Below are 16,548 nucleotides of genomic sequence, written 5' to 3' on the forward strand. Positions count from 1 at the left end.
TTTCTGTCCTATTATCTCATCCAGTCATTTCCAGTTCTCTCCTTCCTGTCCTGGGAGAAAGAAGCGGGAACAACAGGTGCCGCCCCTTTTTGTTGCCATAGTGATTCAACGAAAGATTGCTCACCTGGAACTGTGTGTGCCAAACATGCAGGGGAAGGGCATTGCCCTGGCACTCCTCCCTCCCTCCCTCCAGTATAAATAACCCGGCCGCCACCACCTGTCTCAGAGCGCGGTCCGTCTACAGAGGGATCCTGCAACTTGCTGCTGTCCGCCTGTCCGCCCTCAAGGCTTAAACAAAGAGCTTGAGCTCCGCGCTGCGTACATGATCTTCGACAAAGTGAAGCGGTTCGTGCTGACCCTGGACTGCCCGGAGCCGGGCTCCCCGCCCGTCTTCAGCGGCGGGGACACGGTGACGGGCCGGGTCCTGCTGGAGCTGGAGGCCGAGGCCAAGGTGGAGTCCATCAAACTGCACGCCCAGGGCCTGGCCCGGGTGCACTGGACCGAGTCCCGCAGTGCCAACTCCAACGCGGCCTACAGCCAGAACTACGTGGACGAGGTGGTGTACCTGAACCACCAGGAGGCGCTGCTGAGCACAGGTGAGAGGGGGCCCCGCTGGCATGGGTGTGGGCGGTGGTGGGTGGAGACATAAACAGGGCTTGGTAAAGTAGGGTTGTGGGTTAATATAACTGCAGCAAGAATGAGTGAGCTTCCAGCTGGTCAGAGGTTTCAATCCTAAAAGTACTGATTCAGCCAGTCATCCTTCTGAGGTTGATAACATGAGTACTATTGACTTCGGTAATAACTTAAGGTTGGAGCCGTTAGAGATGAATAATGCTGTTAAATGTGTTATATGAAAGATAAATGTCACGGGGGTGGGGGGAGGGGCTATCACCATCCATTCCCAAAGGTCAAAAATGCTGGCTATACATTCCAGGTATATTATTTGGTACCTTCTCTCAATCTGACAATTTCCAAAACATCCCCACGGCTGAAAAGTTGTGTTTCACTTATCGGAGGACACAAGATTTGCCCAGGATCACACAGTTTAATCAGGCAGCAAGTGTGATTGCAGCGGTGAGCTCCTGGGTCAGAGAGGAGAACACACCCTGTAGCCCAGGGTGACGAGGCTTCCAGGACAGTCTAGATTTTGTCAGGGGGCTGCCCCGCCCCTGCTTTTCAGGGAGCATTGACTGAGCACGCAGGGGGGGACCCGCTTTCATGCGTTCTGAGGCAGCGCGGGCAGCGCCTCATGTCAGCAGGACTCGGGGTTTAAAAGCTGAATTTAATGTATTTGCTTAGTGCCTCCCTGTCGAAACACGTGGTGCAGGGAGGGGCACCAGCCTGCTTCCTCTGCTGGGCACACATGGTGCAGGGAGGGGCACCAGCTTGCTTCCTCTGCTGGGCACGCGCGGTGCAGGGAGGGGCACCAGCTTGTGAGCCCCAGGGATTCACACGCACGAGTGTGCTGCACGTGGGACTGGCCTTTCGATGCAGGGTGTATTCTCTTCAGTACACTGGTTCGTGTCCCAGCCTTTCATCCTTCAGATTGTGTTAAAAGGAGCACAAGATAATTGGCTATAAAATAAGTCCTGCCATTAAAGCGCCGCGACATCCTTTAGAACAGAGGTCTTCAATCTGTGGGGCGCGACCCCCAGGGGGGTCGTGGAGTCCTGGGAAGGGGGTCGCAGATTCTCTCAGAGCAGTTTCTTGAAACGCGTGGTTTGCCTTAGTGGCGTCGGGCTGATTGAGGGTGCTCGTGGCGGAGGCTTAATTCACACCGAGGTGTGAAAAACATCAAAGCCTCATTAACAAATAAAAGGTCTTTTAAAGACCTGTGGAGTACTCGGGTGTGGCGTTGTGTGTGTCCAAGCTGTTTGAGCTCACATACACAAGGGGGGAGCGGGGTGGGGTGGCTCGGGGAGGAGGCTGTAGCACAGTGGTTCCCAATATGTGCGCCACTGAAAGTAGCCAGGGGCGCCGTGAAAAGATGTGCACCAAGCACACAGTTTGGAAACTAATATGGACTGATGCACAATAATAAGGGTAATACCAGGGGGTGGAGGGCATCATGCTGCAGACAGGGATTTATAATCTGAGGCAGCTTTATTATTGCAGTTTAAAAGCTGGAGTTCCAGAGGTTGGAAAAGTGCAAGCAGTGTAGCACATTTATTAGCAGTTCAGGCAGAGCCTTTCTGGGGAAGAGGATGGGGCCTACGGGGGAAATACAAGATAAGCAAGCAGGGAGACGGGACTGCCGGGATGTAGGTCAGTGTGCCTGGAATGAAACTCGGAAGTGATACTGAATAAGGAGAACAAACATCCTGCAGCGATAAAAGTGAAAGTAAACAGCCTGATCTTACACACAACTGCCCTTGATAATGATTTATAGCGCCTGGGAGCCCCCTCCAGTTCAGCGCTGCTGGCACAAGTGGGCAAGCCCCCCCCCCCACCACGTCCCATAAATCATTGGTTCAAGTCCCATGAGCCCTCATACCTTGCGCTGTTCTTCACAGTGAGATGTTACACCCTGTCTGCTCTTCCCCCTCACCCCCAGCAGGGAGGCACAGAGATGCCCTCCCATGAGAGAGGAAGAAGGAAGAACACGCAGAGAGATACTGACCCCCTCGCCCCATGAGAGAGGCACAGAAAAGGTGGGTGGAAGAATGATGGGTGGATGGATGGATGATAGGGTGGATGGATGAAGGATGAATGTATGGATGGAAGGATGAAAGGGTGGATGGATGTATGGATGGAAGGATAAAAGGGTGGACGGATGGACGGTGGACGGATGGATGGACGAATGGATGGATGGATGGATGGATGGATGGATGGATGGATGTAAGGATGTAAGGATGAAAGGGTGGACGGATGGATGGATGTAAGGATGAAAGGGTGAATGGATGTGTGAAAAGGTGGGTGGATGAATGATAAGTGGATGGATGGATGGATGAAAGGGTGGATGGATGGATGAAAGGATGAATGGATGGATGGAAGGATGAAAGGGTGGATGGATGGAAAGAAGGATGAAAGGGCGGATGGATGGAAGGATGAAAGGGTGGATGGATGAAGGATGGATGTGTGAAAAGGTGGGTGGATGAATGATAAGTGGATGGGTAGATGGATGGATGGATGAAAGGGTGGATGGATGAAGGATGGATGAATGAAAGGGTGGATGGATGGATGAAGGATGTATGTATGGATGGAAGGATGAAAGGGTGGACGGATGAAGGATGGATATATGGATGGATAAAAGGTTGCATGGATGAATGATGCATGGATGGATGTGTGAAACGGTGGGGATGAATGATGGGTGGATTGATGGATGGATGAAAGGGTGGGTGGATGAAGGATGGATGTTTGGACGAAAGGGTGGATGGATGAAGGATGGATATATGAATGGAAGGATGAAAGGGTGGATGGACGAAGGATGGATGTATGGATGGATAAAAGGTTGCATGGAGGAATGATGATGGATGGATGTGTGAAAAGATGGGTGGATGAATGATGGATGGATGGAAGGGTGGATGGGTAAAGGATGGATGGATGGATGTATGGAAGGATGAAAGGGAGGATGGATGTATGAATGGAAGGATAAAAGGGTGGATGGATGAAGGATGGATGGATGGATGAAGGATGGATGGATGGGATGAGGTCTAACAGGCGCATTTATGGTTGTTGATAGTTGTTGATGATGAGGAGTACCAGTTTCTAGAAACTTTTGTCGGAAGGGGGTCCTTACGCGTAAAAAGGTTTTACAAGGGGGTCTCGGCATAAAAAAGTTTGAAGACCTCTGCTTTAGAACCTTGTGTGCGCTACATAACCGATGAACCCTGACATCTCTCTAGCAGAACCGCAGAAACCATTCATGTTTTTTGCTTCATCGGCTTCTTAGATTTATATCTATTGCTGGCAAAAAAAAAAAACACTTTTAAAAACACATTTTAGCTGAAAGCAGATTTTCGGTACAGACATCAAAAGCACAGGTTTAAGGGTCGCGGGGCATTTCCTTCCGGTCTTGGGTTAGAGTCTTGTGACAGCTGAGCTCAGGAAGGCCATCAGGGGGCAGGAAACACTGCAGGGGTCTGAGCACGAATCTAAAACTTCATGTGTCTTTCTTCCTCAGATAACGAAACTCTAACGATTCTGCAACCAGGAAAGCACGAATTCCCCTTCACCTTCCAGCTGCCAGAGTAAGTGTTTTTTTTTTTTTTTTTTTTTTTTTACTGTTGCGCATATCTCTCTCCCTCTCTCTCTCTCTCTCTCTCTGGCACAAGTCCTATAAAAAGATGTGAGGGGACTGACAATATTCAAATGACCTCATGACGTCACGTGCTGAACGTCCCGGTGTCTGAATATTACACTGGGACACGTTAAGCATATTTCTGTGGGGCCCAGCTTCTTGGCAGGGGGGACGGCGTTCACCCTGTGAAAAGAGTGGGGGACGCTGTGTACCTGCGTGTACCCCCGACTCGAGCCCTGTATCTATCTATCTATCTATCTATCTATCTATACATAATAGAGGGCCACATGCATCATTCAAAATAGCGGTTGCAAAGGGGCAGATTCCCTTTGCGACCGGAATTTTTGCATTTGGGATGCATCATCCCAAATGCAAAAAAAGCAATTTATGTAATCGCTAAACTTGCGATGACTTAAATTTCAATTACATTTAGGAAATCGCAAATAGCGATACCCTAAATGCAATGCAATAACCCCCAAAAATGTGCGATTTCACAATTAAGAATCGCAAATTACCATCAATTCAAAGTTGATGGTAATTTGCGGGAACATGTTGCACACATTCGTGCCCTTGGGGCATGTGTGTTTGCAACATGTGGTAACATGCCAATTTCAGGGGTGCATCATGGTGTCCTTTTGGCACCGTTGCACCCTTGAAATTGTATTTGCGAGTGTACCTATTTGGTACTCACAAATTGTGCATGCAACTCCCATTCATTTCGATGGGCCCGGAATGAATGGGAAGCAGTTCCTTAATTGCGAGTCACAATTAAGGAATGTGTAGGAATCGCGATTTTTATTGTGATTCCTACATGCATGAGCAATTGCGATTCCTAAATTGTGATTTCTTAAAAATCACAATCTAGGATTCGCAAATACAAAGTTTGATGCATCCCTTCCCCCACCCGACTAACGTCCACTTGCCTTATATACACAACATTAATACAGTCTCTTAATCTGGTCAGGCTACAAGATATTTCGCGGGGCTTCTATGGGTGTCTACATTTGCAATAACAAAATCACTGACAGCTTTATAGGTGAATGATTTGGATGAAACCAATCTAATAATCATCCTTTTTTCTCTGTACCCCCCCAGAAACGTGGTGACGTCATTCCACGGAAAGCACGGCAGCGTGAGCTACTGGGTGAAAGCCAAGCTGCACCGGCCCTGGGCCACAGTCAGAAAGACCAAGGTGGACCTGACTGTCATCCACCCCATTGACGTCAACACGCCCGCACTGCTGGTGAGTCTGGGGGCGACCCTTGGAGGTGGGATGACTAATCGCGATTTAAGTTTTTTTTTAACGGGGAAAAAAACAAAAAAACAGTAAAAACACACCTAAACTGAGTTTTTGCAGTTTTAGTTTTCAAAATGGTGGCCTCTGCCTGCCAGCTTTATTGTAGCCTTGGGAATTCCTTGTACATTAATGATGAAACTGCCTGGGGCGTAGCGGAGTGCTGTGGGGGCATTATTGCCCATGTCAGACTTTCTCCAAAAGCTCATTTCTGGCCTCTTATGCAAGACAAGCATACAAACACTCAGTAGCTAAAACCCTCACCCTCACTTTATAAAGAACAGAGACTCAGTCAGCACATTAATGAGGCAATAGTGATGTTAATGCCCTCATGTGATGTTAATGCCCTCTCCTCTCTCTCTCTAGGCCCCACAGGCAGTCACCAAGGAGAAGAGCGCCCACGCCTGGCACTGCCACCTGGGACAGGTTTCCGTAAATGCCAAGACCGACCGAAAAGGCTACACCCCAGGTAACCACCAACAGCGACTTACCGTACCTAGTCTGACGCAATTGAATAGCGAGTAAGAAAAGGCTCTCTTGCTGTAACCAATCCCTTGTGGGTATAAATTATTTCCCCACACTTTAAGCTCCTTATTTTACAACATGAAAACAACAGGGAGTAGCCAAGATGAGGCAACATTTAATGTCCCAGTAACTGCTGAGTGCAACATATTATGTCAATTTTCCAGTATTAGATAATGAACTGCTTTGTTGCAAATAAGAATGCATGTCCACCCAATCGGCCAATAGAATTCCTAGATTCAGTGGGCGCGTACCTTTGCTTTCGCTGTCGCATTTTACTAGATGTGTCAGAATGACTTACCAAAGACAAAGCTTTATCTGCAGCTTTAGTGACCAAATGTTTTTTTTTATTTCTGCCCCAGGTGAAGTTATCCCAATCTTCGCTGAAATCGACAACAACACCTCCAAAGCCGTGGTGCCCAAGGCGGCCATTATCCAGACGCAGACCTTTGTCGCCCGGGGGACGACGAAGCAGAAGAAGACCATTGTGGCCACCATGGTGGGGGAAGCTGTAGCCCCCAGAAAGAGGGAAACGTGGCACGGGAGAGCCCTGAAGGTCCCGTCCCTCTGCCCGTCCATCACGCAGTGCCGGATCATCCGCGTGGAATATGCACTGAAGGTAAGACCAGGGTTAGCTTTTAGGCTTAGGAGAGCGCAGAGGTAGACACAAAGTGAACCCGTAGAAAGCTGGGCAGCCCCAGGCAGGGATTCAGATAATGAGATATTTAAATTCACATTCAAAGTTCTGTTTCAAGTAACTTCAATTTTAATCCAGAAAGAGGGTAAACAAATACAAGAATGGCATCTATTGCTCTGGTATCGATTGTCATGGCTGGGGTTGTCCCTGCCTGACTTTAAGCCAGAGTTCCCTTTTACTTCCGTTTTCTGCATTGGCCTTTAGCCTTTGCATGCCTCACCCCGGAGGAAGGGATTAGAGATGGCCTTCTACACCTTGGTAGAGGCTCTCTCGTTTTGCACAACCCCACACCACTCGCGTCCACTGATGTTGTAGTGCGTGTTTCCTTGTTGAATCTACATCAGTACTCCATCCGGGGTGATTATGAGCCTTACCTGGCGGCGCTGGCTGTGCACCGAATAGACTACATTTCGTCACCTGAAATTTTCAGGTGTGTTCATGTTAATCACCTTTGGGGCTGGAACCTTGGCAAGGAAATGGCAGACCCAGCAAAAAAGTTTTGAAATTTACTGCTAACTTAGCTAAGTGTTCTCATAAACCAGTTTTAAGTGATGAAATGATTATGTTTATGGCAAATGGCTGTTGTGCAATTTTTAAGGGTGTTTCCCTTCTTATTTTTTTTTACAAAGGTTTGTGTTGAAATTCCAAGTTCATCAACCCTGCTCCTGGAGCTACCGCTTGTGATCGCAACAATCCCGCTGCGTGCCGTTGGGAGTCCAACATCCGACACGAGCAGCCAGTACACCGTCAACCTGGATTGGCTGCGCGGGACCACCCCGGAGCTCCCTGAACGTAAGTCTCTTATCAATGGTGGAATAGGAATTGTTTTGTCTGACACAAAATGGCTGCAACGTAAATGAACTGTTTAAGAGGTGTTGATGTCTGTGAGATCACCATCCATAACTTAATCAGTCTCTATGACATCATTAGCAATGTTTCGACTTTTGTCAACGCTTGATTGTTGTCTATGGCATCTTCGGCCAATATAAGATGGTTAGCTTGGACTTCATCAACAATGGTTTGATTGTTGAAATGACATCACGATGATGCCCTTGCTGACGCCATCATCATCTGTAACTTGGTTAAGAGCTGGTACGTCATCAGTGGTTACATTGTGGCCCTAACATGAGCAACAATTGTTTTTATGATACCCATGTCGTGATCAACAATGGCCATATTGTGGTCCTGACATCACCGTGACATTGACAATAATGGTCTGAGTGTCACCTATGACATCGCTATCAGGGCTTGACTGATGCTCATGACATCAACAATGACTTAAATGCTGTCTGTTACTTCAACAATAAGTTAGAGGCTGTGACTTTTTTAGAAATACAAAGTTATACATGTGCCTACTCTCTGCAGAAAAATGGTGACTTCTTGTCTAACCTAGGGCCTGTATTGCTTTCCAGCTCCTCCTGAATATGCAGCAATTGTATCCGATGATGACTGCGAGTACACTATGCCTCCACCGGTACACGACCGCTTCAGTGGTCCACTGGAAGGGCCATTCTACGCTTACATCCAAGAATTCCGGAACCGCCCACCTCCGCTGTACTCCGAGGTGAGCATTGTTCTCTACAGATCCTCAATTTTCCTCACCTTGTTTGTACGGATCTCACTCCAGCACCTCCAAAATGTGTTTACGCGTATCAAATGAGATGGTTGGCTATGGATTGTGAGGGTAGGACAGGCCAGGCGCACGGAACGGCAAACCATGAAGTACTTCTGTAATGAAGAGATGAACCAGTTTAGTTTACGACAATCTAGTAAATCGGATCCTTCCTGATGGGTGGTGGCCCTTTCTTGGCCATCCAAATATGACCCTTTCTCACTGCAGAAAAGAGCCCCTCCATACAAAACCCTAAGTTACGTCAGCTTTCTTTTTTTAAGGGTGTGGGGGATTCCTAGAAGTGTTACACAAAAAGGTTTCCACACAAATATGATACAAAAATGAATTTTCTGCTCACCCCACACATCTTGAATCCAGGACTGTTTCCTGAGGTGTTGTACTTCCTGCAGTGCTCTACTGAGCGTACACTAGTTTAAAGCCATAAAAATTTAAATTGATGGAAAACTAACACACAAGTTTAAGTAGATCAACCTTGTGAAGCAGCAAGTTAATCTTAAACCAATCAAGTTTTCTTTACAGTCAGTGAATAAATAAAAAATGTAGTCATGTCATTTTTAAAATAAATCATCTCATGCACTTAAGTTCATACCCCTAAGCCTGCTGCATGCTCTAAAATGTGGCGAAGTAGCAGTGATCGTGCTAACCTTCTCCTTCGTGTTCTTCTCAGATTGACCCAAATCCGATTGACGGGGTGAGTCCCCGCGGCTCGACTGGCTGAAGACAAGGACGCAAGATGCAGTCGAACTAGAACGAAAAATCCCTCTTGACGGAGAAGGCTTCAGAGTCTGTCCTGGTGTTGACAAGGGTGCCTGGTTCAGGCATGGCGTCGTCATCGAGACAGAACGCGAGTGCAGACCCGCAGGCCAGGCGCCATCTTGCAGGCCCTGGTGTGTACAAGGACCAGAGTGACATCATGGAGCAAGGAGGAGCGTGGCTTATGGAGCGGGTGGACTCCGGTTCCTACCCACAAGTGTATGGTTTATAAGCTTGTTGGTCCACAAGGATCGACGCAAGAAGCTGTTGTTGCTGGAAAACTGTAGATGATGTAAGAAAGTATAATTGATGCAAAAAGCTGCTAATGATGGAAACAAAACTAAAGCTAAGATAAAGTGGAATTGATGTGAAAAACAGTTAATATAAGAAGCAGTCGTTGATCTAAGGAGATATTGGTGCAATGGACGTAAGAAGCGGGCGTTGGTGTAAAAATGTGGCTATCGAAGAACCGCTGTAATTGGAATAGTAGGTGAAACGTCCCTTGTACAAGGAGCAGAAGGGAGAAAAATACCTTGAGAAGAACTTTGTTGAATCCTTAATTAGAACAGAGGCGCCATTTTGAAGTAGAATTTGCCAAAAGTCCAAATTCCCAGATGAGACCCGCCTTGGTATGTGAACACATGTAGACAAGATAACCTCCTTCAAGGGAGCAGCCCTTCACGCGTGATGCTTAAATGGCGTCGAACTGCTGAGTTAAATCGTGACACCTTCTTGTGCTTCAAGGCGTCGTATATTGAATTACTGGGTTAATGAACACATTTTTGTAAGACATGCTCTGTATCAACCAGCATTTTTTAATATGTTTTTTTCTTTCATTTTTTAAATCGTGTGACAGAAAAAAAGGCCATATGCTTCATAGCTATAAAAAAGAAATTAACTTCGTAATGTTAGGTAATACATTACTGTGAATGGACGGAAAATAGCACAACTAGTGAGTGAATATGTTGCAGAAATGAATGCTGAAGCTGCAATGAACAGGGAAAAAGCTGGTTCAGCCTTTTGGGTTTTAAAGGACGATGAAACGAGCTTGTTATGCAATACCTTAGTGCCTAGACTCTCTTTGGAAGTATAATGTGCTATTGAAATGAACAGCGCCTCGAAACCTTCAGATCTAAAACAAGGCAGGATTAACAAGCCAAAGTGTTATTTTGTGCATATTGTGAAACGAGAGAATAATTGTTTTAAGATTGTCCTCCCCTTCTTGTCAGGCATCTTGTGTTGCTGTTCCTTTCTGTAATGTTGCTCTGAGCTCAAAGTGCCTCAGACCTTTCATGTTACGAGATGTTTATTCTGTGACCTTGAAAATAAATGTTTTATCATTCCACATTTTCTGTTGTCTCATTTAAAATATAAAATTAAAAACAGATCAGGAACTGAAGGGTGTTCCAATGCGCTCACCTCCCCGACACCACTTCGACACACTCGCACAACATCGTGTATACTTTTACCCTTGCTCTCTCTGATCTTTATATGTTGGAATAAAAACAATTCTAATGTTTATCTTAAGCTAACTTTCAGCCTCACTCTTTAGCTGCTAGCGCTTGCCCGGGGTGCGAGGCGCTGTATAACTGGTACAACTGAGGACACTGAAAGCGCTTAACCGAACACAGATCTAATATACGTCTAAAAAATACCAAATCAGCATTATCGTTGCACTTCACAGAAGAAAATCATAATGTTTCCCAAATCAAATTCATAATTCTGGAAACCGTTCAAAAAATTGAAGGGAGAAATAACACTAAATTCCTATTGATGAGAGAGAATTATTGGATACAGAAACTTTCTACCCAGAAACCAATGGGGCTTAATGAAAGAATAGAATTTGCATGTTATTTATAAATCTATATAAATTGCTCTAGAGACTGCATCTTGTGAATACTGTGTGTTGTTTATGTACACATCAGACACTTACACTCACATATATCCTTTGCTTCCGATCGCCTTTCATTATGGCTATAAATACTAAGCACCCCACTATCAACTCGGACCATCACGGTTCGAATCCCGACTTTACCTTAAATATTTTTTCGTAGTAAATATATTTTTTTCTACTAGTTTATACACTTCGATTTTCTAAATAATATTACAGTTTTTTTAGCTTTGTTCTGGCCAGAACATTACAATACTATTGTGCACATTCAGTTTGCACGTAAGAATACACGGAGGTTCGTCCGCTAGTCTTTCTTTCATTTGTGTTGCGCGTCATACGTCACATGACCGGAACCTTTCTTTAAATAGTCGCAGATACTGACTAACTGTGTACCAGCCCGTACCTACGAGAGGATTCGTGTGAAAGCTTCATTTACACATACTAAGGTCAGTAGATTAGACGTGCGCATTTGTATGCGTGAGCTTAGGACTACTTTCGTGTACTTTTTCCAGAGCCATGTTTGTAAGAGCTGCGTTTTTTTACTCGTTTTTTTACTCGTTTTTCCACAGATTTCACTCTAATACTGGACAATCCAGGCATGTGAGTCTGATTAGCTCCTTACTACTTATACCTTATTACCATTTTTTCACAGTGCATGCAATTTATGCAATCACGTACCCTTTCTTGAGCACCCACCTCACTAAATTCTCGTTTTGAATCACTAATCACTACATTGTTGTTTTTTTGATACATGCTATATGATTGATCATAACACTGACAATGCGTTATCATTCTTGACAGTGTCGTTTTCCCTGACGAAGGGCATATTACTGCATGCCCGAAATGCATTGGATGCATCATGATGACAATGTCTGAAATTTAAGAGATGACAATAATCATGTAAACTACAAAAGAAATTGATATACAATGGATTATATATAATCACAATGAAATAAAACATTTAATGAATGAATTGAACTTCAGAGTGGAAGTCTTCTTACAAATGGAGACAACTTCATGAGTGCCTGTGAAGGGATGGTTCTAGAGCACCTCTAGACCCACTTCTTGAGCTGTACACTGAACGTCATTGGACTCTCGACGTTACCTTCTGGTGCACCGACTAACTTGACGAATTAAGATAAAAACAATTAGAAACAGCAGTGCATTTATCCCATTCTAATCAATTTATGTGTCTACAGTGTCCTGTGGATAAATAGCACGCAATCAACAAAAATAATTTCAACTCTTCAGGATGAGCAACTATGAAGACATTTCAAAAAGCACAGAGGCTAGAGCCTCAACCTTTGCATTTGAAACTAAAGATGCAGACCAAATTTATTCCTTAATCAGGGAAGAACTCACCCAGGAAACCACAGTACGGTCCAAAGAGCAAAATATCAGACAATTACTATACTTATCCAAAAGGAAAACCAACCAGCAATTACATGCTAGCACCCTCATCAGATATCATCGGAACTTACGCATACCACGTGGACTCAGAATTGCACTCAAACCGTCCCTATGTAAACATTCTAAAAAGTTTCAGGAACGCTGGTATGAAATTCTTAATAAATGTTCGTTGGACCTAATTCTTTTAATAATACAAGAACTATCTACTATCCTAGAAGAACTGAGCGTAGAAATTGAGGAAACCAAAACGGAACTATCCAAGATGATGTCAGAAGAAGAATTAACAACTACCCTAAATGACATAAAGAGCCAAATAGATCGACATTCTAAAGAAATAAACGAACGAAAAATCCGGAAATTTAAGAGAGATACACTTGACTATCGTCTTGGTGAAGTATACACGTGGGCAGAAGTTTACGCGCAAAAACGTAGGAATCGTCCATATAACTCCAACACCGAAACATCTTCATCTGACAGTGATACCAGTCAAAGATCACGTAAGACACAACCTACGCCTACACCTCAAGATAGACCGACTGCTGAAGAACCAACCACCAGCAAAACTACTGAAACTAGTCCTTTTTTAGACCAGGGCCAAGCCCAAAAAGGAGACCCAGGAGAGGGTCAGGCAAAGGACAAAGAAAGAGATCCACCGAACACAAGAAGTACAACCATGACCTCTAAAGAGAAAGAGAAGGAGAGGAAAGCCAAAAAGAATCAACCGCAGAACACTTAGTAATTAACATCAGTGATCATCATTTTAGCCCTTATGAATTGGGGTTACTACAAAAAGGAACATCTTTCATACCGACCACTACCACCGATAATTTGGAACTCGAAGTTAGTTTTTTTAAACTAATGCGAAAACTCAGACTGCGACATTTCTTTGATAATACATTACCGGACAGACCACCACAAGAAAAAGATCAATTAGCAGGTTTAAGACCACACAGTACTTTTCAAGCTCCAACCAGTCACAAGACGCTGGATCTTTTTGAAAATCTAGTAAAATAGGACATCAGAAAAATCAAACATGTCAAACCTAAAAGTAGGAATATCACACAGAAGGATTTTGATACCTTACACAAATTGGCTTCCAATGATAAGGTAATATACACAAAAGCGGATAAAGGTGGCGCCATCGTCATCATGAATGTAGAAATGTACAACAAGAAAGTCAATGAGCACATTTCAGATGATAAGACATATTGTAAATTGGATAGAAATCCTACACCGGAATATGCCAAAAGATTAAAAGACATCATTGATGGCGCTCTAAAACAAGGGACTATTTTAGAAAGAACTAAAAACTTCCTATTGACTTCAGATCCAAAAAGCCCCACACTCCGAATGCTAGCCAAGATACACAAAAACATCAACGACCCACCAATTCGACCCATAGTGTCCCCGAGAGGGAGCTTACACGAACCAATTGGTCAACTTATTGACCGATATCTACAACCCATAGTACAATCAATGCGTACTTATGTTAAAGACACGTCCCAATTCTTACAGATATTACAACAAATAAAGTTGGATCCAACAGAAAAACTAATTTTATGTACAGCTGATGTATGCAGTTTGTACACTAGCATCCCCCATGATATGGGCATTGAAGCGATTGAATCTGCACTTCTGAATTCTGAACTAGATCATGACTTTCAGACCTTTTTGATGGAACTGATGTATTTCATTTTATACCATAGCTATTTCAAAGTTGATGAAACATGGTACCAACAATTGACAGGCATGGCTATGGGCAATTCAGCAGCCCCTGTGTATGCTAATATATTCATGCAGTGGTATGAAAACCGACATATCTTCTCCAACAATGAATGGACGCAAAACCTGAAATTACTGATTAGATATATTGATGACTTTTTCATCGTATGGACAAACACACAAGAGAAACTACAGATGGAACTAACTAAATTCAATGAGATTGATCAAAGAATTCAATTAACATGGGTCATGTCAGACACGACTGTTAATTTTCTTGATGTAAAAGTAACCATAACCACAGAGGGATTCGTGACTGACTTATACGTTAAACCAACAGATCGAAACAACACGTTGCTACATTCAAGTTTTCACCAACCTAATCTAATCAAAAACTTACCATTTTCACAGATGGCCAGAGTCAAAAGAATCACTTCAGAAGAAAATACTCTCAACACCAGACTCAGTGAAATGGCCAACAAATTCACGTCCAGAGGTTACCCACAATCTTTAGTAGATGAATCAAGGAAGAGGATTGATCAAATTGAAAGAAAACAATTACTAACTACTAAAACCAAACCTGAACAGACAAGAACAGTAGTAGTATCCAAATACTCTACTTCAAGTAAAAAGTACAGACAAACTATAATGAAACATTGGTCAATTCTCAACATTGAGCCGGATTTCAAACAATCTTTCAGAGAACCTCCTATCTTTGCATTTACTAGATCAAAGAATCTAGGAGAAATTCTTCAACAGAAACCACTGGACAATACATCATTTACAGGAACTAAACCTTGTCTCAACTGTGGCAACTGTAACAGTGTGATCCGAGGCAACACTATCTGCCATCCCTCCAAAGGTTACCCAATTAAATTGAGAGTTAATGCCACCTGCGAATCAAGCAATTTGATATATGGTATCAGATGCCCATGTGGAAAAATGTATGTGGGAAAAACCGAGAGACGCATTAAAGTGCGATTAACCGAACACAGATCTAATATACGTCTAAAAAATACCAAATCAGCATTATCGTTGCACTTCACAGAAGAAAATCATAATGTTTCCCAAATCAAATTCATAATTCTGGAAACCGTTCAAAAAATTGAAGGGAGAAATAACACTAAATTCCTATTGATGAGAGAGAATTATTGGATACAGAAACTTTCTACCCAGAAACCAATGGGGCTTAATGAAAGAATAGAATTTGCATGTTATTTATAAATCTATATAAATTGCTCTAGAGACTGCATCTTGTGAATACTGTGTGTTGTTTATGTACACATCAGACACTTACACTCACATATATCCTTTGCTTCCGATCGCCTTTCATTATGGCTATAAATACTAAGCACCCCACTATCAACTCGGACCATCACGGTTCGAATCCCGACTTTACCTTAAATATTTTTTCGTAGTAAATATATTTTTTTCTACTAGTTTATACACTTCGATTTTCTAAATAATACTACCGTTTTTTTAGCTTTGTTCTGGCCAGAACATTACAATACTATCGTGCACATTCAGTTTGCACGTAAGAATACACGGAGGTTCGTCCGCTAGTCTTTCTTTCATTTGTATTGCGCGTCATACGTCACATGACCGGAACCTTTCTTTAAATAGTCGCGGATACTAACTGTGTACCAGCCCGTACCTACGAGAGGATTCGTGTGAAAGCTTCATTTACACATACTAAGGTCAGTAGATTAGACGTGCGCATTTGTATGCGTGAGCTTAGGACTACTTTCGTGTACTTTTTCCAGAGCCATGTTTGTAAGAGCTGCGTTTTTTACTCGTTTTTTTACTCGTTTTTTTACTCGTTTTTCCACAGATTTCACTCTAATACTGGACAATCCAGGCATGTGAGTCTGATTAGCTCCTTACTACTTATACCTTATTACCATTTTTTCACAGTGCATGCAATTTATGCAATCACGTATCCTTTCTTGAGCACCCACCTCACTAAATTCTCGTTTTGAATCACTAATCACTACATTGTTGTTTTTTTGATACATGCTATATGATTGATCATAACACTGACAATGCGTTATCATTCTTGACAGTGTCGTTTTCCCTGACGAAGGGCATATTACTGCATGCCCGAAATGCATTGGATGCATCATGATGACAATGTCTGAAATTTAAGAGATGACAATAATCATGTAAACTACAAAAGAAATTGATATACAATGGATTATATTTAATCACAATGAAATAAAACATTTAATGAATGAATTGAACTTCAGAGTGGAAGTCGTCTTACAAATGGAGACAACTTCATGAGTGCCTGTGAAGGGATGGTTCTAGAGCACCTCTAGACCCACTTCTTGAGAATGTCACAAGTGACAGTATCAGGGCTCGAGTCTTGGTACCACGCGGGTGGACGGCG

The 16,548-nt window shown here is 43.5% G+C and overlaps 1 protein-coding gene across 1 annotated transcript; it reads left to right on the forward strand.

Moving 5' to 3' along the window:
* Positions 1–230: 230 nt before the first annotated feature.
* On the forward strand, positions 231–10,485 carry LOC147673192 (arrestin domain-containing protein 2-like). Its single transcript, XM_086946978.1, has 8 exons — positions 231–596; positions 4,124–4,190; positions 5,336–5,483; positions 5,901–6,003; positions 6,419–6,675; positions 7,383–7,545; positions 8,166–8,317; positions 9,054–10,485. The coding sequence occupies exons 1-8, from the start codon at positions 323–325 to the stop codon at positions 9,102–9,104; spliced, it is 1,215 nt and encodes a 404-aa protein (XP_086803104.1). The 5' UTR covers positions 231–322; the 3' UTR covers positions 9,105–10,485.
* Positions 10,486–16,548: the final 6,063 nt, after the last annotated feature.

The sequence above is a fragment of the Lissotriton vulgaris genome, chromosome 12 (assembly GCF_964263255.1).
Source record: "Lissotriton vulgaris chromosome 12, aLisVul1.2, whole genome shotgun sequence".
Taxonomy (NCBI): Eukaryota; Metazoa; Chordata; class Amphibia; order Caudata; family Salamandridae; genus Lissotriton; species Lissotriton vulgaris.

Excerpts from the sequence above, each read along its gene's own strand:
- LOC147673192 (XM_086946978.1), top strand. The coding sequence starts at position 323 with ATGATCTTCGACAAAGTGAAGCGGTTCGTGCTGACCCTGGACTGCCCG. Across the intron at positions 4,191-5,335 it reads TTCACCTTCCAGCTGCCAGA|AAACGTGGTGACGTCATTCC; the intron begins GTAAGTGTTTTT and ends GTACCCCCCCAG. Across the intron at positions 6,004-6,418 it reads CCGAAAAGGCTACACCCCAG|GTGAAGTTATCCCAATCTTC; the intron begins GTAACCACCAAC and ends TTTCTGCCCCAG.